General features: G+C 37.8%; 3 protein-coding genes across 4 annotated transcripts in view; all 3 read right to left on the bottom strand.

The window, feature by feature from the left end:
* The window catches only part of LOC140480328 (homeobox protein Hox-A3), a 44278-nt gene that overhangs the window by 25696 nt on the left and 451 nt on the right, over positions 1 to 18131 (bottom strand). The window contains exon 1 of one of the 2 annotated variants that reach the window (XM_072575065.1): positions 7291 to 7405. The exons of the other annotated variant lie outside the window; for it this stretch is intronic. The gene's annotated coding sequence lies outside the window, so the exon portion shown is untranslated. Of the gene's footprint in view, positions 1 to 7290; positions 7406 to 18131 lie in introns of those variants that run through there. 2 annotated transcript variants of the gene reach the window in all.
* LOC140480332 (homeobox protein Hox-A5) lies at positions 8415 to 10442 on the bottom strand. Its single transcript, XM_072575069.1, has 2 exons — positions 9863 to 10442; positions 8415 to 9387 (listed from the first exon to the last, which is right to left on the bottom strand). The coding sequence occupies exons 1-2, from the start codon at positions 10440 to 10442 to the stop codon at positions 9137 to 9139; spliced, it is 831 nt and encodes a 276-aa protein (XP_072431170.1). The 3' UTR covers positions 8415 to 9136.
* Positions 12471 to 18131, bottom strand: LOC140480334 (homeobox protein Hox-A6). Its single transcript, XM_072575072.1, has 2 exons — positions 12929 to 18131; positions 12471 to 12730 (listed from the first exon to the last, which is right to left on the bottom strand). Exons 1-2 carry the CDS (start codon positions 13356 to 13358, stop codon positions 12471 to 12473), a joined length of 690 nt encoding a protein of 229 aa, XP_072431173.1. The 5' UTR covers positions 13359 to 18131.

Here is an 18131-nt window from a genome sequence, read left to right as displayed (position 1 = left end):
TCAGGATTTATCAGATAGATTGTACCATGATGAAAATGTGATTGTTTTCCCATTCTATCTGGGGCATATGGTTATAACAGCCGGTGTCCAACTCACAAACAAAATAAAACAAATAAAATGGCACATTTCGAAGATACATCTTCGAGCAAGCTTGCACCACATCCCACAGAGCTGCACAACTGTGCGTTTATTGGACTTCAACACGGGAAACAAAACAAAAGATTTTATTCAATGAAATGAGATTTCGTAAGGGATACGCTAAGCTAAGTTTGGAAGTGACCGAAAAGTGACACCGTGTGCATTTTATTTCTTATTAATCTTATACATTGACAGTCTTTGTTAAGTAACAAGGCGTGCCATTCGTGAGGCGACATTTTCATATTTGTTAGACGCGGTGACCTGAATTTCACCTCGGCCTTGGACTTAGCCATTTCTAAAAGGCCTATAGTGCTCTTTCAAATACCAGGGTGTTTTGCCCAGGTCATTACCTTTGTGGAGGGGGAAGCTAGGCAAAATGAGAGTGCTTCAATAGTGCACTCGATAATCGCCTTTAAATGTTTGTAAATAAATGCTCCCGTTTTCTAGCAAAAATCAATAGATTTGTAATGTTTGGCTTGACGAGTCCCGGAAAGCAATTGAAGTGGGAACATATTGGGAATTAGTTAACGGCTTCTGTGATTAGACAATTTTCTTTTGGAATTTGTAAATTAATTTAACTTGCAAAAAAGTTACACAAAGGGCTGCCTTGTTTTACCAATACATCTGCAGTTCATTTCAAATTCTTCTCATTGGTGCCTCCATCCGCGCGTTTTAGGTACACAAGCTTAAACAGGCTGCTATTTATTTTTAAAATCGAATCCTAAAAGAATGTTAGATATAAGGGGGAAGGGAGTTTTATTACATAATTGTCTGTTTTAAAACTGACAATTTTTTTGAAAAAAATTAATCTAACGACCTTAATCTATTGTTTGCCGTTTATGAATACGCTTTAATGTCACGCAAGCTAATCTAGTAACAAGTGTCAAATTAATAAAACGAAATTATTCGTTTTGAATAGATTTTTTAGTTTTTTCAGGAGATAAAGAAGTCAGATCATTTTATAATGGGTACTTCTTCCTCTTAATTTTTATCTCTAATACTTCGAATACACGAGACCATTTACATTTAAATCAATGACCTTTCTATCCGCCTGTCCATTTTCCAGCATGTGCTCTGTCATCCTATCGGCCTAAACAGATATGGGTCTATTTTAAAGTAATATTGCAAATTTCAAGTGGAATGCGTTTTGTTTTGGAAAGCGTTGCATGGAGCCCGGATAAAGATGGCTTCTTCCTTGACTGAATAATGCTCTGCAGGCAGCCTCAAATGCTAAAGGATTTTCCTTCTGTTAACATTTAGCATATATATATATATATATATTTAAAAGTTAATAATAAATATCACTTTCGTTTTTCTCCGCAAATATTTTATTTCCTGCTCCATTACCTGTGTGCTAATGTTTACATTTTGGAAGGCTCACATTCTCCAGCTCTATAGTGAAGAACAACACTGCTGTACTTCGGATCAGTTTTATAAGTAATTTGTATCTTGTTACTCCAAATTTGTCTCATATAGAGAAAGGAAAGTAACATAGCATACAAACTTGGCAAATTCATATGATTTCACACTATATTGAGGCATCGTTAAGTGTATTTGACTTTTATCTTCATTATAATTCAACGGAAAATGCGCAATTAAATTCTTAGGTTTGGTATTAATTGTTACATCCGGGTTGCAATAATGTCTGAAGCACTTAGTGTCACAAACAAGACCTGTTCTATTGTTTTCACTAAAATCTCCTAACTATGTTGAATCAGTTGTAACCGTTTATTTCAAACATCAGGAGACATGGTTCATATTAAATGGCAACAGTCTATTTGTATTAGCAATGGAGAAATCAACATGATAATGTTGACGAAATTTTATACTGTTGTGGGAATGCATTTTAAGAGTTAGAGAAAGACGCAATCGGATGTTGTCTTATATAAACAAGCGGAGGACCTCAATAAGAGTTATTTCCTGAATTTATAGCAAGAAAATTTCTCTTCAAAAGTAGTTTCTCTGTTGCCCATGAGTCTCAGAGCATTCCTGTGGCACTTAGAGCGAACTCACAGGAATGTCACATCAGCCCTATATACTTCTGATTAGATTATTTAAAATGGACCTCAATTCAAACAAATTTGCTTTTGAAATGTCCCTGAATTTTAAATTAATACCAGTGGGTTCACATTTTCAAAACTAATTCAGATTGTGGGGAAATAGCTCCAACTTCCATCCTAATAATACCAGTCAGACGGTGTACACCACAGCAGGATAAACTCCGACGTGCGGAGGACTGCTGCACTGAAACCTCTAACAAAAAAAAACGCGAGGAAAAGGCGAGTCTAAGTAAAATATTCGATTTCTTTTTGTTGTGAAGAGAAGTATTTTCATTTTTCGTACAGTTGCTGAAAGTTTACCTGCTGCATATACACAACAGATAGAAAAATTACCGTGGTCGATTTTTCAAGATGAAATACAACGTGTCTCGATCATGAAAAGAATATTTTTTTTCTTTCCTTTCGTCAGTAATTGAGGTCGTTCAGTCGCTCGGGTTCACCTGGAGTCCATAGCATGATACACGAGTAACTCAAAGCTATTTTATCTTTTGTGCTGATAGTCAAGATCGCGCTATAACATTGACATCAAACTCTGTCTGAGCAGATGATTACAAGTCGTGCAAAACGTAAACTTTTGACCCTCAACTTTTTGACCTAAAGTTGTACCGCCCTACCAACCGCGGTACAGGGAGCCCTTTTTTTCAAAGCATCGTTGAGGACTGAAATAATATCCCCTTTCGTTCACTATTTTCATGATGTACTGCTAATTTCAGGTCTGGGAATCCTGAACACACTGTCCCCATCCCCCTCACCCCCTCGTCCACCCCCACCACATTGCCCCCCGCCGCACCCCCCCCCCCCCATTTGTGAAACCTTTCTTTAAAATCAAAAATGGCATGAACCTCAACTGTCTGCAAGCTGTTTATTCAAGTGCTCTTTCATTTAGTTGGATGTGCCAAAGTGGGTAAGTTTTTACCGTACCGGCCAACTCTTAGAATTATAGATAGCACAAAAAAAATTAAGCATTTGAGTCTATTTCTGTTGCACTAATAGAACAATGGATATGTGAGCTCCCAGTCCATGCTGATACAAAATGACTGTGAACTTGGTCTAAAGCGAGCTCTGCTGGTGAGTCGCAGAGTGTGCAGATGTAGTTTCGTGTAAATCTCTCCCCCTCTCTCTTTCCTGAACGCATTCCCTCTTCAATCTAAACAACGAAAAACCTTAATAGAACAATTAGATTAACTACGATTTAAGTTCTATATAGAATGCAAGAAGTTGCGTTCACAATTTGTTTTATTGCAGTGCCAGAGAGATATTGTTTTAATGGCAACTCTCTTAGAAAAAAGCATATGTTAAATAGCATATAGTGCAACTGCAATTGTCAGACGAAGAAGTAACAAATAAAACACCAAAAATTAAGTTTAAAATATCCTTTTGTGCATTGATTCAATGTGCACATTTCTTGAAAAAATCTTAAATTTTTCCGCCACTTATTCAAGAAAACTGCAATCCTAACTAATGTAAAAACATATCTTTTGCGATTCATGTTGCTATTATTACTATTATGTAATAATACGTTATTGGGAGAAGTGAACTGCTGATAATTACTTTTCTTAGGAAACGATTTGTTTGGGGTAATGAAATATTTTTAAAAATTACTGAGTTCATATGTTTTTCTTTCCATGTCAACTTTACTATGATACAATGATATCAACACAGCCCTTCAACTATATGTTGCAATATCTTGCATTCAAGTAAATGGAGCAGTTATTAGTAAAAACCATTTGCGAAGGGTTAGATCGACTTCAATTGCGACAAGGTAGTTCTGCAACTGAATCTCCGATGCTGAGAAGTTCACAGTAGACTATCTCGTGTCAATTTGCTTCTTCACATTGTTTGCCTTCTCAAGAACAGTTAATTTCGTAAATGGTACCAAAACGCACCATGCAAAACGAGAGCAAGAAATAAAATCTAAACACGATACAATCCCTGAAACCTATTTAAGTATATTCAGTTCTGTTGCATTGTTTTCTATCAAACGCCTTCATAGTGATGTTTAGAAGGTGAAAGATTTCATTAAAAGCTCAATGATAACTAACCAGATCGTTAAAATCCGATATAATAGTAATCAATGAAATAGAAACCCAATCTATAAAAATTGTATCCACCCTGATCATTACGTAATATGAAAAGGATATACTAGATTATACTAGATGCATGACGATATTGCTATACACATATTGTTAATTATTTCCCTGATAATGAAATACTGTTTTCATACACAAATGAAGAAAAATTAATGCTTAATCTTTCGAGTTATTAAACTGCGTTAATGAAGGCCAAAACATTTATCTGTTACTTTGCTTCCAAATAGAAAATCACAATGCTGCGGACCCCCTAAATCCGCTGAAAGGGGGCCCAAGAAGATTCATCACGTTCTCACATAATATGCAGCTGCACAGATTTACAGCTAGGAAACTGCGTTAAGCTAACAGTAGGTCCAGCTTTGGATTTCTTCAAGAAGCTCATTTGCAAAGCTTAGGCAAAATTCTATTGTGTCCAAAAGACAAACTAGCATACATCGCTATTGAAAAATGTGCTGTCCTTTCGATGCCCTTAGCACAGACGAAACGTCAGCACGTCACATTCCAGATTTTATGGCGACCTGTTTTACTACCCGCAACTTGTTAGTTGTTTTGCATTTGTATCTTTCCCGTGTTACGCTCCAGAGAATTTTTGGCAAACCATGCAATGACTATTTTTATTTTTTTTAAAGAAACACTGATTAATGAGCTGCGGTGTTAAAGATATGATATCTGATAGCTCCGGATTAAGTGCCTCAAACAAAACTTTGCCAATAGCTTAATTTCAGAAAGATCTTAGATTTAGATTTAGACTGGCCAATCAGATTTACTTATTGTAAAAGAGACTTATGAGGAAAAACTGAATCGCTGATTTCAGATTAAACACTCTGTGGTGACAGAAAATTAAGAATTCATTGATAATCTGTTTGACCAATGGAACAAATGGGTTTTAAGTTGCAGATCATGTTTCCCTTCAGTGAAAAGGTTGCATAAAGACAATTTGTAAAATAGTCCCACAAAGCACCCGCTCTCTCCTAAAAATGTATCAATTCACACATACAGAAGGTAGCAGCCCTAAGCAAAGAAAGATATCTCCTGTAAGACAATTTCACACAATTCTCTTTAGAAACTCTGCGCAACACACAAACACAAAGCTTGCTTACCACATGTTTATTAAATTCCCTACGTTTGGGGAATACATAACTACCTTATTGATTAAAGAAAGATCGGGAATTTAGTACTTCTTGAAAGGAACTCCATAATGATACTGAGTCTTTACACTGGTGCCCACAGAATATCTACACTCTGTATACGGATTTTGTTGCTAAGTTTAAATAAATATTTACATGTTTAGTTTTTTTGAATACACTACATCCACTCTAGCAGCACGTCCACCCTGCTCCAACCCCAACCCCCATCATACCACACCCTCTTCGCCCCCCCCCCCCCCTCCTACCCCCCCGTCCCACTTCGGAGTTTCGATTTTTAAACTGAAAAGTTTTAGAGACTTCAGCAAGCAAATAAATATATCAATAGTTCTGACCTTTGTGCAAATTGAAACGAAATAATGGATTATCACTAATGATTAGGAAAAACTACAAGTAAACCAATTGCAAATTTTATAACCAGAATACAGTGTGCCAATGTAGCACTGAGTGAAACTAAAAAATATTTTGCCTTATTGTAAAAAGGATTTAAGTGGTCTGCACAGATGATATATATTGAACTGTCATATTTAAATATAAACTAATACGAAGGAAATTACAACAGATTGACGCGATTGGCATGGCCGATCCGGAACTACTGTAGTGATATTGGTGCTGATTTCCTTTATTTACTGTTGAATCTTTATTGCACATCGTAAAACAGACCTAATTGTATTGGAATGTTTTGAGTAGGAATTCTACAGGGTAATTGCTTGCTATCGTATTATCCCTTTTAAACGTATGGCCGCCTGCCATCTCCACTCCCTTGTGTTACAGTTTGGATTTGTTTTAACAGAGAAATGTTGAATAGCTGAATAAACTAAGGAACATCTTCCAAATCTACTAAATGTTATACTTTTGATTCAAAACACTGCGTCTTAATGCTGAAAATTATACTTGCATATCTCCAAAAACCCCACTAGACTAGCGGAAGCTTCAAAGAATGAAAAGCCGGTCATAAACTTTATGGTTCGTCAGTCACAACTGTGGGAAACCTGCAATTGACTAAAAGCAATGCTGGTGTTACAACAGGCAGATTTAAAGTTGCAGTAACTCTTCCGCTGGCTGGATTTCAAAGGATCTCCTTTTTAACTCATAGATTGTTTATATCTATATCTCATTCCAGGTAATTTGGATTAGGATTTTAATGTTTTTCTGTATTAACGTATCTATTTGCAACCCGTGTACTTTCATTCCTCAAGAGAGGGTTGTCTGTCCCCATTAAAGTTTAAGATGAAAATAAGGGTGAGACATTTGGCTGCGTGAACTGCTGCATGTAATGCATTGCACAGTACCTTAGCCAGGTCTTGTGTGACGACAGAAGTTGTGCTGGAACGCTCAAAGTAAAAGCTAACTGCAATGCTTTCACGGTGTGCACTAAGGTACCAATGCTACACAATTACCCAAAATGCATGACAAGTAATCTGAAAATACATAAGTCTCAACAGTACCAACTGGAGGCAGAAGCATAACACTACCCTCAAGAAAAAAAGTAAATAATGACACTGCAGAAATTGCGGGGGAAAGTAACCCAAGTCAAAGAATTTAAAAAGTATTAAGATGTTGAACAATGCCAGGGTATTTAATGAACATCAGTTGAATATGCTGTAAAAGCTTCTAACACATAAAAGAGTTTTAAATTGGGACACACTGGTCTCCAAAATGTTATTTCTTTTTAATCTTGCTCATTCGTATATATTTGCCAAAGAGAAGTTCTATATCACCACAGAAAGAACCCAGCCAACACTTTTCCCAGACATGTTTCTGCCTCAGTGCACTCTGGGTGCAGTTTAATCCATTTTACAAGGGCCAAAACTCCTCGTGAAAAGTAATTAACGTTAATATTTCAACAAAATTTACCTTCTCTTGCAAGAAAACACAACTTTCCTGTGCATTGGAGTTGTGGAGCTGTGGATAGTCCTCTGAACATGAAAATTAGCCATTTGAGTGGCCTGTCTGCACACACAATCTGCAAAGGAACCAAATGAAGTCCAGCGTCAGTGAGATTATATGTTATGTAGAATATACTGTTGGTTGTCAACTCCCCAAAACCATAAAACTTACTTTAATGACACCACGTGATTTTTTATAGCCAGTGAGGCTATCAGTCTGTGCTATGGATGATTTTACGATCTAATTCATAGACAAAACCCTATTCATTTGGCACCCAAATGTCATATAGCCGGAACTGAGGTGTATAAAAGTTTATTGATTATAACTTTAAAGGACAAGCACTCACTAAGCAGAAAGGGTAAAAGTGCTGATCCCCCTTGCTGTCAGGAACTAAGAGGCGAATTTTCTGTCCTGCCTTCACGCGGTAAGTAAAGTTAACTCTATAAAGTGAAAAATACCTGTTGGGAAAGGTTTACGCTACGCTTTGGTCGAGTGCTTGAGAGAACGTGACTAACGCCTACCTGCGGAACAAAGTGGTTGATGTGCTTCAGGTTTCCCTTTTTCCTCAGACCAAAACTATAGAGTTTCCGAAAAGTCATGTCTACAAAGATGGTGTGTGTAAATGCAAGATTAGCAACAACAACAACAAAGAAATTGGGTGTTAGCGGGAAATGTGTGGTTCAACAAACGGTGCTGAAGTGCGCAAAAGACAAGGCGCATGAAACAATGCTGCAAAAGGCGAACCTGTTTAATTTGAACTGCGTAAAAATGCCAAATTACAATATAGCACGACGTTTAGGTACTGTATTGGCCATTGCTTGCAAAACTCTGAAACTTGCAACAACCAAAGATTGAGAAAATCTGCTTGTTGATAGCCCGACTTTATAAGTTTTCGCAACTTGATTGCCTGTTGTAAACCCAAGCTGCACGGTTTTCCCTCTGGAGGACTTGTGCGAAGTTAAACAAATTAGGAGAAACTCACTGGTTTTAGTGGGAGTATTGAACTGAAACTGTAATACACGGAAGTATTCGAAACAATTTACATCATAGGTCAGCAGACGCAGCAGAAAAACTTATCTGGGAGGCCAAAGTCCAGGAAAGTTACTATAGAAACTTTATTTTAACTTCCAGTCAGTTTTAAAAACAAATACAAAAGCTCATCACGAATTTCTTAAACTGCCAGTCTTTTAGGCTTTATATTTATCCTTTGTCACAAAAACATACACTGACGCTGCGCTAAGAGCCACTTATTGGAGTTCGTGCAAAGTCATACAAAGGCACAGCATAGACATACAGTTCAGAGTCGCAATATCCTTCACAAAATTCACTGCTCACTAATAACACAGAATAGGTAGCATCTCAGTGATTTAACACTACGATATCAATTACAGAGGACAATAATCTGAAATTAAATACATATTGCAAGCTTGGAGCTATTTTGACATTTAGCAACACTAACACTTACATACACTTTTTTTGCAGAGTGCAACACATTGTTACATTTTAACTGGACGATTTTATACAGTTACTTCAAGTAACACCGCTTGTATTAATATAAATAAGTTAAACAACTATAATTCACAAGGCTATCCTACTCCTACAACATTGTTGTTACTCCTAGACAATATACTGTAAGCAGATTACTTGTACAGGCAACAGTACGACCAGAAAACAGACTAACGATTCAAAGATTGGGGCAGGGCAACATGGGAATGGTTTTCTTCATAGAAGTAACACGGGAGAGGAGTTTTGGAAGTCAGTACTGTATTGACATTATGCTAATTGGTCAGCTACTGCCCAGTACTTCTATTGATCATGGACGATATCCGCCTCCTGCAGCGGCCATGCTCATGCTTTTTAACTTGTTATCTTTTTTCCATTTCATCCTTCTGTTTTGAAACCAGATCTTAATCTGTCTCTCTGTGAGGCAAAGAGCATGTGCAATTTCTATCCGTCGTCTCCGGGTCAGGTATCTATTGAAATGAAATTCTTTCTCCAGCTCCAGGGTCTGATATCGGGTGTAAGCCGTCCTGGCTCTTTTACCTTCTGGTCCTCCCATACTGTCTGTAACCCACACACAACACACAAAAAAATGAATCCTTTGTTTAGTGCTAACAGTACATTGTCGAATATGAAATACATTACAAAACACATAAAGAAGGCAGAAGTCCGAAATCTAGCCCAGGCATGTCTACGCTAACCCTTACGCTCTTGCTGTATCTTAATACCAAAATTACTTTACAAACTTAACTATAACTAAATGTGAAAGTGCCCTCTTGGACAAAGCTGTCCCATCATAAACCACACCTTTTTCTATCCAGCAATTCCTATCTACATTTACATTACTGGTACAAAACGAGACACCTTACTAATAAATATCCCACCACCCAAATAGTTCCAAATACATTAGCAACTTTAATACGATGACCCTTCCAGAGATATTCAGAAACATTAGCGTGCATAGTTAGCAATTTGATTTTCAGCATTCAGTGTAATTCAGGACTCCACTAATGAAAAGATAAGAGAGGAGGGATTTTACCGTGACTTATGTGCAGTTTTCGCATCCAGGGGTAAATCTGAGGCTGTTGTTGTGCTGTGCTTTGCCCGTTCTGTGAACTTGGAGGGTCGCTGCTTGCCGGGGTGTCATCTTCAGTACCAGGCGATGTGCCAACCCCATCTCTACTGATGAGACTGCTGCTGCTGCTGCTAGAATTTGAGGAGGTAGTTGGGCTTGCTATGGAGTTTTTGATTCCGTGGTGGTTGTCGCTAGCAGGCGGACTGACCACGGCGGAACAGGGTAGAGGGTCAGGTGAAGGAGACTGAGTGGATGTGGCAGGTTGGTTGTACCTGGTGTCTGCTCCTGCTTCTGGTCCTGCTGCTGCTGTTGTTGCTGCTGTAGAGTAGCTTCGAGATCTTTCACTGGCATTAAAGTGGTTAGATGCTGGACGACTAATGCTGAGATCCATCCCATTGTAGCCGTAGCCGTACCTGCTGGAATGCATCGTTGCAGAATCCCTGTATTGCTCGCTCACCGAGCTATGATCTCCATAATTATGTAACTGGTAGTCCGGGCCATTTGGATAGCGACCGCAGAATGAGTTTACAAAGTAAGAGCTCATTTGATTTTTTTATTTATTTATTTTTACTTGATTTGTGGCTCTTGGTCGCTTGTGCGTCTAGCACCCTGCACAATTTATGATGAATTATGGAAATGACTGGGACATGTACTTCGTTCCCTCCTACGTAGGCGCCCAAATATGGGGTACGACTTGGAATCACGTGCTTTTGTTGTCCAGTCGTAAATTCTCGCTGATGACCTCTAGAGGTAAATCCGTGCACTGTGGCTCCAAACTGGAAGGTTGCGTGGAAGGAAGAGCGTGGGGCACGCGCACCAGGGCGCGCCGCCGGCTCCCCGCAGTAGCTTTGGGTTGTCCTTGCGCGCCACCCTCTGGAGACTGAGGCCATGAGTCCTGTGGTTCTGATAAACTGGGCAATCGGCCTTGGGTCGAATTAAGGCTACCCACACATTTCAAACGTAACCGTTACATTTCGTAGAATAAATCACATAAAACAATGTGGAGGGGCATCTTTCAAAAAGAAAAGATTCACGCCAGATAATGTTGCATTTGTTCAATCCCTAGGCTGAGATGTTTAAAAATATGCTGCCGCTGACAGTGTTACAAATAGGACTTGAGGGTGTCTTGTCACTGATTTGATTTGATTTTTTTTAAAGAAACAGATTTAATTGTAGTTATTATGCGCTTACTGTCTTTATACGTCTTGGATGTCATCGCAGATTTGCTCAGGGAAAAACGGCATCACACAACATCAAAACGCCAATTCTTCCATCTGCTACTCTTCTCAAATTTCTCTTTAGTCCGTGTAATTCATAGTATTGAGCATTTATTCGCGTTTCGGCGAAAATTTGAAGCCATCGTGAACCTAAACTATTAAACCAACCTTTGCGTTCTTAAAAATCAGGTCACGTATATTGGAAATGAGTTTAAATCGTTCCAGTTTACTTTCGTACACGGTACATGTTAAACCAGAATTCCATTTTAATTGGAAAATAAACATGATCTTGTGCCTAAATTTACGTGGAAGCAATTTCTTTGCACACAGTTTAGTGTTGGTTCGATATGATGAAATGCTATGCAAGATCCAACAAAAGAGGGTCCACTTAACAAATAGTAATCCACCTAATCAAAACAAGAGCTCTGTGTCCGATGCTGGTTCTAGCTTCGCTGCAATAAACATGAAGAATATTTCATGATTTACCCGCGGATTCAGCTACGTCTTTAATTCTGCATTCAGTGAAAATTGCCGTATTTAATGGCCTTAGAAACTAAATAGTCATTCCTACCACGTATTCTGTCTATCTTTTTCTCTCTGAAACAAGGACATCTACCGATCAATTTCACAGTGCTAAGTTTCCTTTCACAGCTTATTTCATACAAAAAACTTTTCGGCAGCTATAATTGAAGGCTAACCTTTTAGAAATCAGATAGTTTATTTATATATATATTACTGTATATATTTAATATAGATTTAAGAAATTTTAATTCGCAAAATTTCAATTTAAGCAATAGCGTCGCCAGGCTGAATTTGTTTTATCCTATGGCTGTCAAGTCACAAGCAAATATATTTGCTTCTCTTGGTAGAGAAAACATGGCACAAGCTAACTGAACACTGCGTCCTCTTCATTAGACAAAACCAAAAGCAGTAAGAAACCTTGCAGTAAACTATTGACATATACAATACCATATTTATCATTTGCAAATGGGCATATCCACTACGTTCATCATTTGAAGGGTGTCAAATTATATTTAAACCTATCCATTGAAACAATTAGAATACAATTTGAGGAGTAAATCATCACATAGTAACGACTAGAGAAGCAGAAACACTTACACTTCGCACTTATAAAACAATTAATCCTAAATGCCGTATAATTATAGTGTGCTGTGGAATGCAGAGTGTTTTCGACACTTCCTCTACCACTTATACATTAACACAAGCTCAAAGAGAGAGGGGCAACGAAAACAAACTGAAATACGATTTTTTTCTGTACTGTTTAGCAGAATGAGCAAATAAGAACTCACTACCAAACAGAAAGGCCCAGACTAACTTCTTGTGGTTTCGCGCTCTTACTCCCCTGTTTTATCCTCTGCGTCTTCGCTGTTGGATTCTGTTGTGTTTAGAAGTTTGTTTTCCTTTTTCCACTTCATTCTCCTATTCTGAAACCAGATCTTGATCTGACGTTCTGTGAGGCAGAGTGCGTTGGCAATCTCTATCCGGCGGCGTCTGGTTAAATATCTGTTAAAGTGAAATTCTTTCTCCAGCTCAAGAGTTTGGTATCGGGTATAGGTTTGTCGCCCTCGACGCCCATGAGGCCCAAAGACAGAACCTACATGATGGGAGCAAAAAAAATGAAAGAAATTGAAACAAACAACTAACATTACCAATGCCATGCTATTGCTCAATCTTCCGACTCCAGAAAGTGTGCGGCATTTAACGTAACAATTAACATATACATGCACTCTTTACGTAAAGTTGGTTCCAAGTGTCAAGTTTTAACTTGTAATTTTCCACTATTAATACTCACTAGAACTTGAATTCATTCGTTGCATCCAAGGGTAAATTGGAGTACTGTACTTCCGGTCGTTTCCTTCCTCATTTAAAATTTTGTTTTGTGCACAATCTGTTTTGTACTGTTGGTCTGAGGAAAAGAAATCATCCTGAGCTCTATGCTTCCCACTCCCGGATGGCGAAACACTGGTTAGATCCTTTTCAGGATAGAAACAAGAAGCTCCATACTCATACGATGCCCGATTGCAAGCTATTACTGAGTTGGATTGTTGGTAATAACAAGGTGACGAGTAACTCTTATCCTGGAGCGTCGCTGCCCCATAGGAAGCTGGAAAGTGCCTTAGAGCATCATACCCCGTTGTATAGAGTGGGATCTGTCCGAGGAAGGAGTCCTGGCCACTGGGCAGTGAAACAGGGAAAGTAGGGTTCACAAAATACGAACTCATTTGCTCCACACTCTGTAGTAATATGATTTGTTATGTATTAGTACACAATGTGGTTTAGCTATTAGTAGTCATCGAGGTGGTTTGTTTCAGGATGGCCGAGCGCCAAAGCGACAGCAGCAAATATAACCAGCTGATCAGCCTCTGGCCAATAGAAAACGACTCTGGTTCAAAAAATTCCCTGGAGATCCGGCGACTGAGCTAGCAAAGTTACAAACAACCAAATCTGCTCTGAACTATAACAGAGGTGTTTTTAATGGAATATTAGTGACCAAATGAGAGCACTATCAGTTTACAGGATATAGCTATGCATACATATTTTAGATACATTCATACATGGACTTATGACTGTGCATTGCGTATTCTCACAATTGATAGATCAACAATAATTAGGAGATAGATGATCGAGAAGGAAGAAATAAATCAACAAATCACTAGTTCTGTGGATTTCTCTTCCAGGTAGAGGCACATAGTACTTTAGATGGTAAATAATAGCTGTAAGAATTTAGGTTTTCTATTTACATATTTTTCCATTTTGATTTGTTATGTTGCAAGCACAACATCCCTTTTGCTAGCTTGTGTATTCTAGTTGAGAAACATCAGACCTCAGACCTCCATAATATTTTTCTCTGCCCATTTTAAACAAAGAACAACAGCGTCTACAAGTACTGGGACTCACAACATCAAGTGTCCCTGAATTGTGCCTTCAGTAAATTCATACCAGTAATAAATAGACACAACCTGATGGTAAGAGTATATATACAGGGACATGATTTATAGATTTAATTTTGATATTCTTATAAAGAAAATCCCAACAGTAGAACGCAACGCAGTTTCTCAGCTTTAAAAGATTTCACAGTAATGGTGCGTGGGAGTAATTGTTATTGCACCAGCGTTCTTCATTAAAGCATGCATGCATATACATGTGCATTTAGTTTACAAACACCACAGTACTTCCAGGGAAACATGTATTTAACCAAAATTCGCCGGGGTTGTTTTAACGGCCAAGCGATCTACAAACACACAGAAGCTCGATTTTATGTTTGATAACCCTATATAGGGTTCTCTTCCATTAGATTGTTGTTTTAATTGCATACGATTGAAATTCACTAATACTCCCCAAATCCCAACTTCGATTTTCCATAATTGCACACTGTTAAGGTTTTATCGACCATAAAAGAGTGGAATGTTTCCTTTCGAATAATTAGGCATTTTTGAGCATCTCAATGGGGACATTTGTGTTTTCCAATAACAGAGCATTTGCTGCGCACTGAGCGCGGCATCAGATCGCAGTAAAAGGACGGAAGCCAAGGGCTCCTTGCTAAAGATCTCATTATCTCGTTAGGTTTCCTTTCCGTCAACAATGGTCACATCTCTTACTGAAATATCTGCGGTACAGTAAACAATATATGAAGAGGATGTTTATATATTTTAAGCAAGAAAGATATTTCAGCCCTCGAGTAAACACTTTTACTGCACCTATAGCCGAATTCGAAACATGGCAATTAGAGGGCAATCATTGCAAATTAAGGAGAATTGGTGAATGCGGTTGTTAGTAGTCGGAGAATTTTGTATTTTCGACAGCTAAAAAGGTTTCTTTGGGACGGATATCCCATCAGTGATTGCAAGTAATTAAAATACCACGAGTAGGTTAATTTTCAGTCCTGAAAGCTTATACCTGTTTCTCTTTCTTAATTATAGGCTGGCTATATGTAAAAAAAACAAACCGAGAGCTGGCCGAAATCAAAAGCTATATCTGTTCGAAGTGTGAGTATAAATACAGAGCAATTATGGAGGAAAATGTGCAAGATCAAGCCAGTTCGACCCGTCTTAATGAAAGGCCGACGCTTGCCGCTTTCCTCAGTTTCTGCCCTAAAGCCTCTAATCATGTACAATATTTATGCATTTACTTCCAATTGTAAAATGAATTTTAATAAATTCGAACAGTTCTCGTCAACGTGAATCTTTTCTGTTTATGATTTGCTTTGTGTTTTATTTTTGGCTTCCACGTTTGATTAATAAGCCCCCACAATTGCTGCATCCTTTAACATGAAGAATCTTCACACAAGTTGTGTTGTGAAATGACCGAAATACAGAACAGAAAAAGGTGATATTGAAAGATGAACAAAAGAGCAATGCGTAAACCACGGCTATTATTTTCCAATTAGGTTGAACGGCTAATAGCCACTGCTGCTGCACTGTGTGCTAGGAAAACTAGAGAAAATAAGGCAATATAATGAGACCAACAACACACAGAGTGGGGAAACTTGCTACTAAAGAGCACATAGAATATATCAAATAATAACTTGATCTGTATGTATCTTCTGGGGGAAAAACAATGCCGCACAACTGAACTGTTTTCACCACTAACCTAGACTTTAATACTATATTTTGCAATTCATACTTTTAAAAATAACATGGCAGTTTCAAAAAATAAAGCACCAATTAATTTTCCTCTGGAAAAGACTAAAATACTGACGTTGCGATTTATTCTTTCCGTTGACGTATTTCCATTTCCTCGCAGATAGCAAACCTTCCGAATAAGATAAAATAATAGATTCTAGACAGATGGGATCTGGAACTCCATGTGTTCAATGTTAGGACAGTTGAAGTAAGAGAATGTCATTTTTAAATTAAAAAAAACAAGAAAGATGAGGTACTTCAAAGTCCACAAGTGTGTAAATTCGTATTTTGAATGTCGTTAAGAAGAAGGAAATTTCTTCCCAAGTGTTACTCAGTCTTGCAGCGACCAGAACTGATACAGCCTAATTAGCAACTACAGACGGAATGTCTCTTGGTTTGTTAGGTGGAATTGGGGCCTAGTTTGGGCTGAGTGAGGTTGACTAAGTATTATTTTTAAACGTATGTATATGTACGTATCTAAAACAAAAATTAAACACGCATTTAATCCATTTACCTAATTTATCTAAAAGGAAACAACATGCCTCCTTTGAAATTGCGAGACCGTGCTTCAAGTTTTCCACCCACCGGCGCTTACGTTACTTTTTTTTTGCTACGCTCACATCTCGTTAACAAGTTGCCGCAATTTGAACTATGAATATTGCAAGGAAACAATATAAATGTTCCAATTACTTTGATGTAGCTGTAATCCCTTCCAGAACGGCGGTTCTTCGAAAATATAAATGATCGAATGTTATTTGCTATATTTTACATAAATAGTTGCATTCTGACAGATTAAAATAACTCTGTGCTTTATCACCATAAAACAGGCCTATTCATTAAAATCACGATTCACTGACGACACTGTTTCTTGTTATGGTATAACCGTGATTCATTCAAATTCTTCGTTTAATTCGATTTCATGTTTCTTACACGAGGAAAACAAATCCTTCAGAAATTCTCTAACATCACAAATGTGGGCTCTTATCACACTTTAACCAAATAATTAAGGGGGCATCGTAGGTGTTCAGTAAGTAAACTCTATTTCTCAGTCTTTATCAATAATCAAAGTGTATTTGACCATTTCTATCCACAAACACGCAAATTTTAACTTCTAACTTTAGCACAATTATGAAACATTTACGAACGATCAATGCGGGTCAAATAAGTAATTGGTGGGACGCATTTCATACGTACAAACATTACACTCAAAGGCCTAATATAGTCTTAGTGATAGACCGCGTGATGTCTCTTCTTTCTGAGCGCAAAGCCCCATAGTTTCACTCATTTTAAATCGAAACAAATAATTTAATGCAAAAACTTTCGAAAAGCCATTCAGTCAAGTTTAGTGCGTGGTACTATACAAGCAAATTTGTGATTACTGGACATGTCTATCAAGCAACACATTGAACGGTTAGTTTAAGAATGCAAGCCAACCATTTCATCAGAAACACATGACCAAGAGAGACGCTATGCAGCAGCACCACAAGTTTGCTCACACTCCAAACACACGGTGGCAGCAACGAGTCCAAAAGAGGACAGCAAACATTAATAAATATCCACACGAACACACACATTCTCAGTCAGACGGTTCTAAGTGTCTCAGTGTCAGAAGGACAACCTCCGCGTTAAGTAAGAAAAACAACAGACAGCAAATTTGCATGCTCACACCCGAAATAGGATATCTTTGATCATTTCTCATTCTTGAGGAGCCATCAACACTGAAATTAACCACAAATAACTAGGGACGATGATTCACAGATAAACACAGATAAACGTGGATTAGATCTCCACCAGAAAATGTTTGAACAAAATAACAAAAGTGGATACTAGAATATATCGCATCTTTATCGAAAACCATGCGAAGCAAGAGTAGTAATTCAAAAGAAATAAACCATTTAAATGAAGAACGGCCATCGTAACTGATTATTTATTTCGAAATTGAATAAATAGTTTCTTTTTCAACCGCAATGAATCTGCAATAGATTTCATTACAACGAGCCTCATCCCAGATTCCCCCTACATAACATTTAAAAACTGAATCAAGGTTCATGTTTTACTTCTGTCAGTTTGTTCCTTACGCAAAACATTTTGAACGAACAGAACGGCTGTTGGTCAGAGACAATCAGAACGCACGACGTCAAAAAACATTATTCACACTTATTTCAAAACAAATAGATTCCAAAAAAAATTACAAATATAGAATAACTGTCCCTAAAACGGTCAAATTACACTCAATAAATGCCCAACAAACGCATTTCGAGTTATCACAATTCAAAGGTCATCGTCACTTTTACACGGCACTCTTCAACTTTGGCAAATTAAAGATCTTTAAAGGTTAGCTTTAACAATAACTTTGCTTGAAAGACCTGTTAA

Source organism: Chiloscyllium punctatum, chromosome 8, assembly GCF_047496795.1.
Source record: "Chiloscyllium punctatum isolate Juve2018m chromosome 8, sChiPun1.3, whole genome shotgun sequence".
Classification (NCBI taxonomy): domain Eukaryota; kingdom Metazoa; phylum Chordata; class Chondrichthyes; order Orectolobiformes; family Hemiscylliidae; genus Chiloscyllium; species Chiloscyllium punctatum.
Note: the sequence above shows the minus strand (reverse complement) of the source record. Positions and strands in the feature narration are given on the sequence as shown.

Excerpts from the sequence above, each read along its gene's own strand:
- LOC140480332 (XM_072575069.1), bottom strand. The coding sequence starts at position 10,442 with ATGAGCTCTTACTTTGTAAACTCATTCTGCGGTCGCTATCCAAATGGC. Across the intron at positions 9,388-9,862 it reads AAAACTGCACATAAGTCACG|ACAGTATGGGAGGACCAGAA; the intron begins GTAAAATCCCTC and ends TGTGGGTTACAG.
- LOC140480334 (XM_072575072.1), bottom strand. The coding sequence starts at position 13,358 with ATGAGTTCGTATTTTGTGAACCCTACTTTCCCTGTTTCACTGCCCAGT. Across the intron at positions 12,731-12,928 it reads ACGAATGAATTCAAGTTCTA|GTTCTGTCTTTGGGCCTCAT; the intron begins GTGAGTATTAAT and ends CCCATCATGTAG.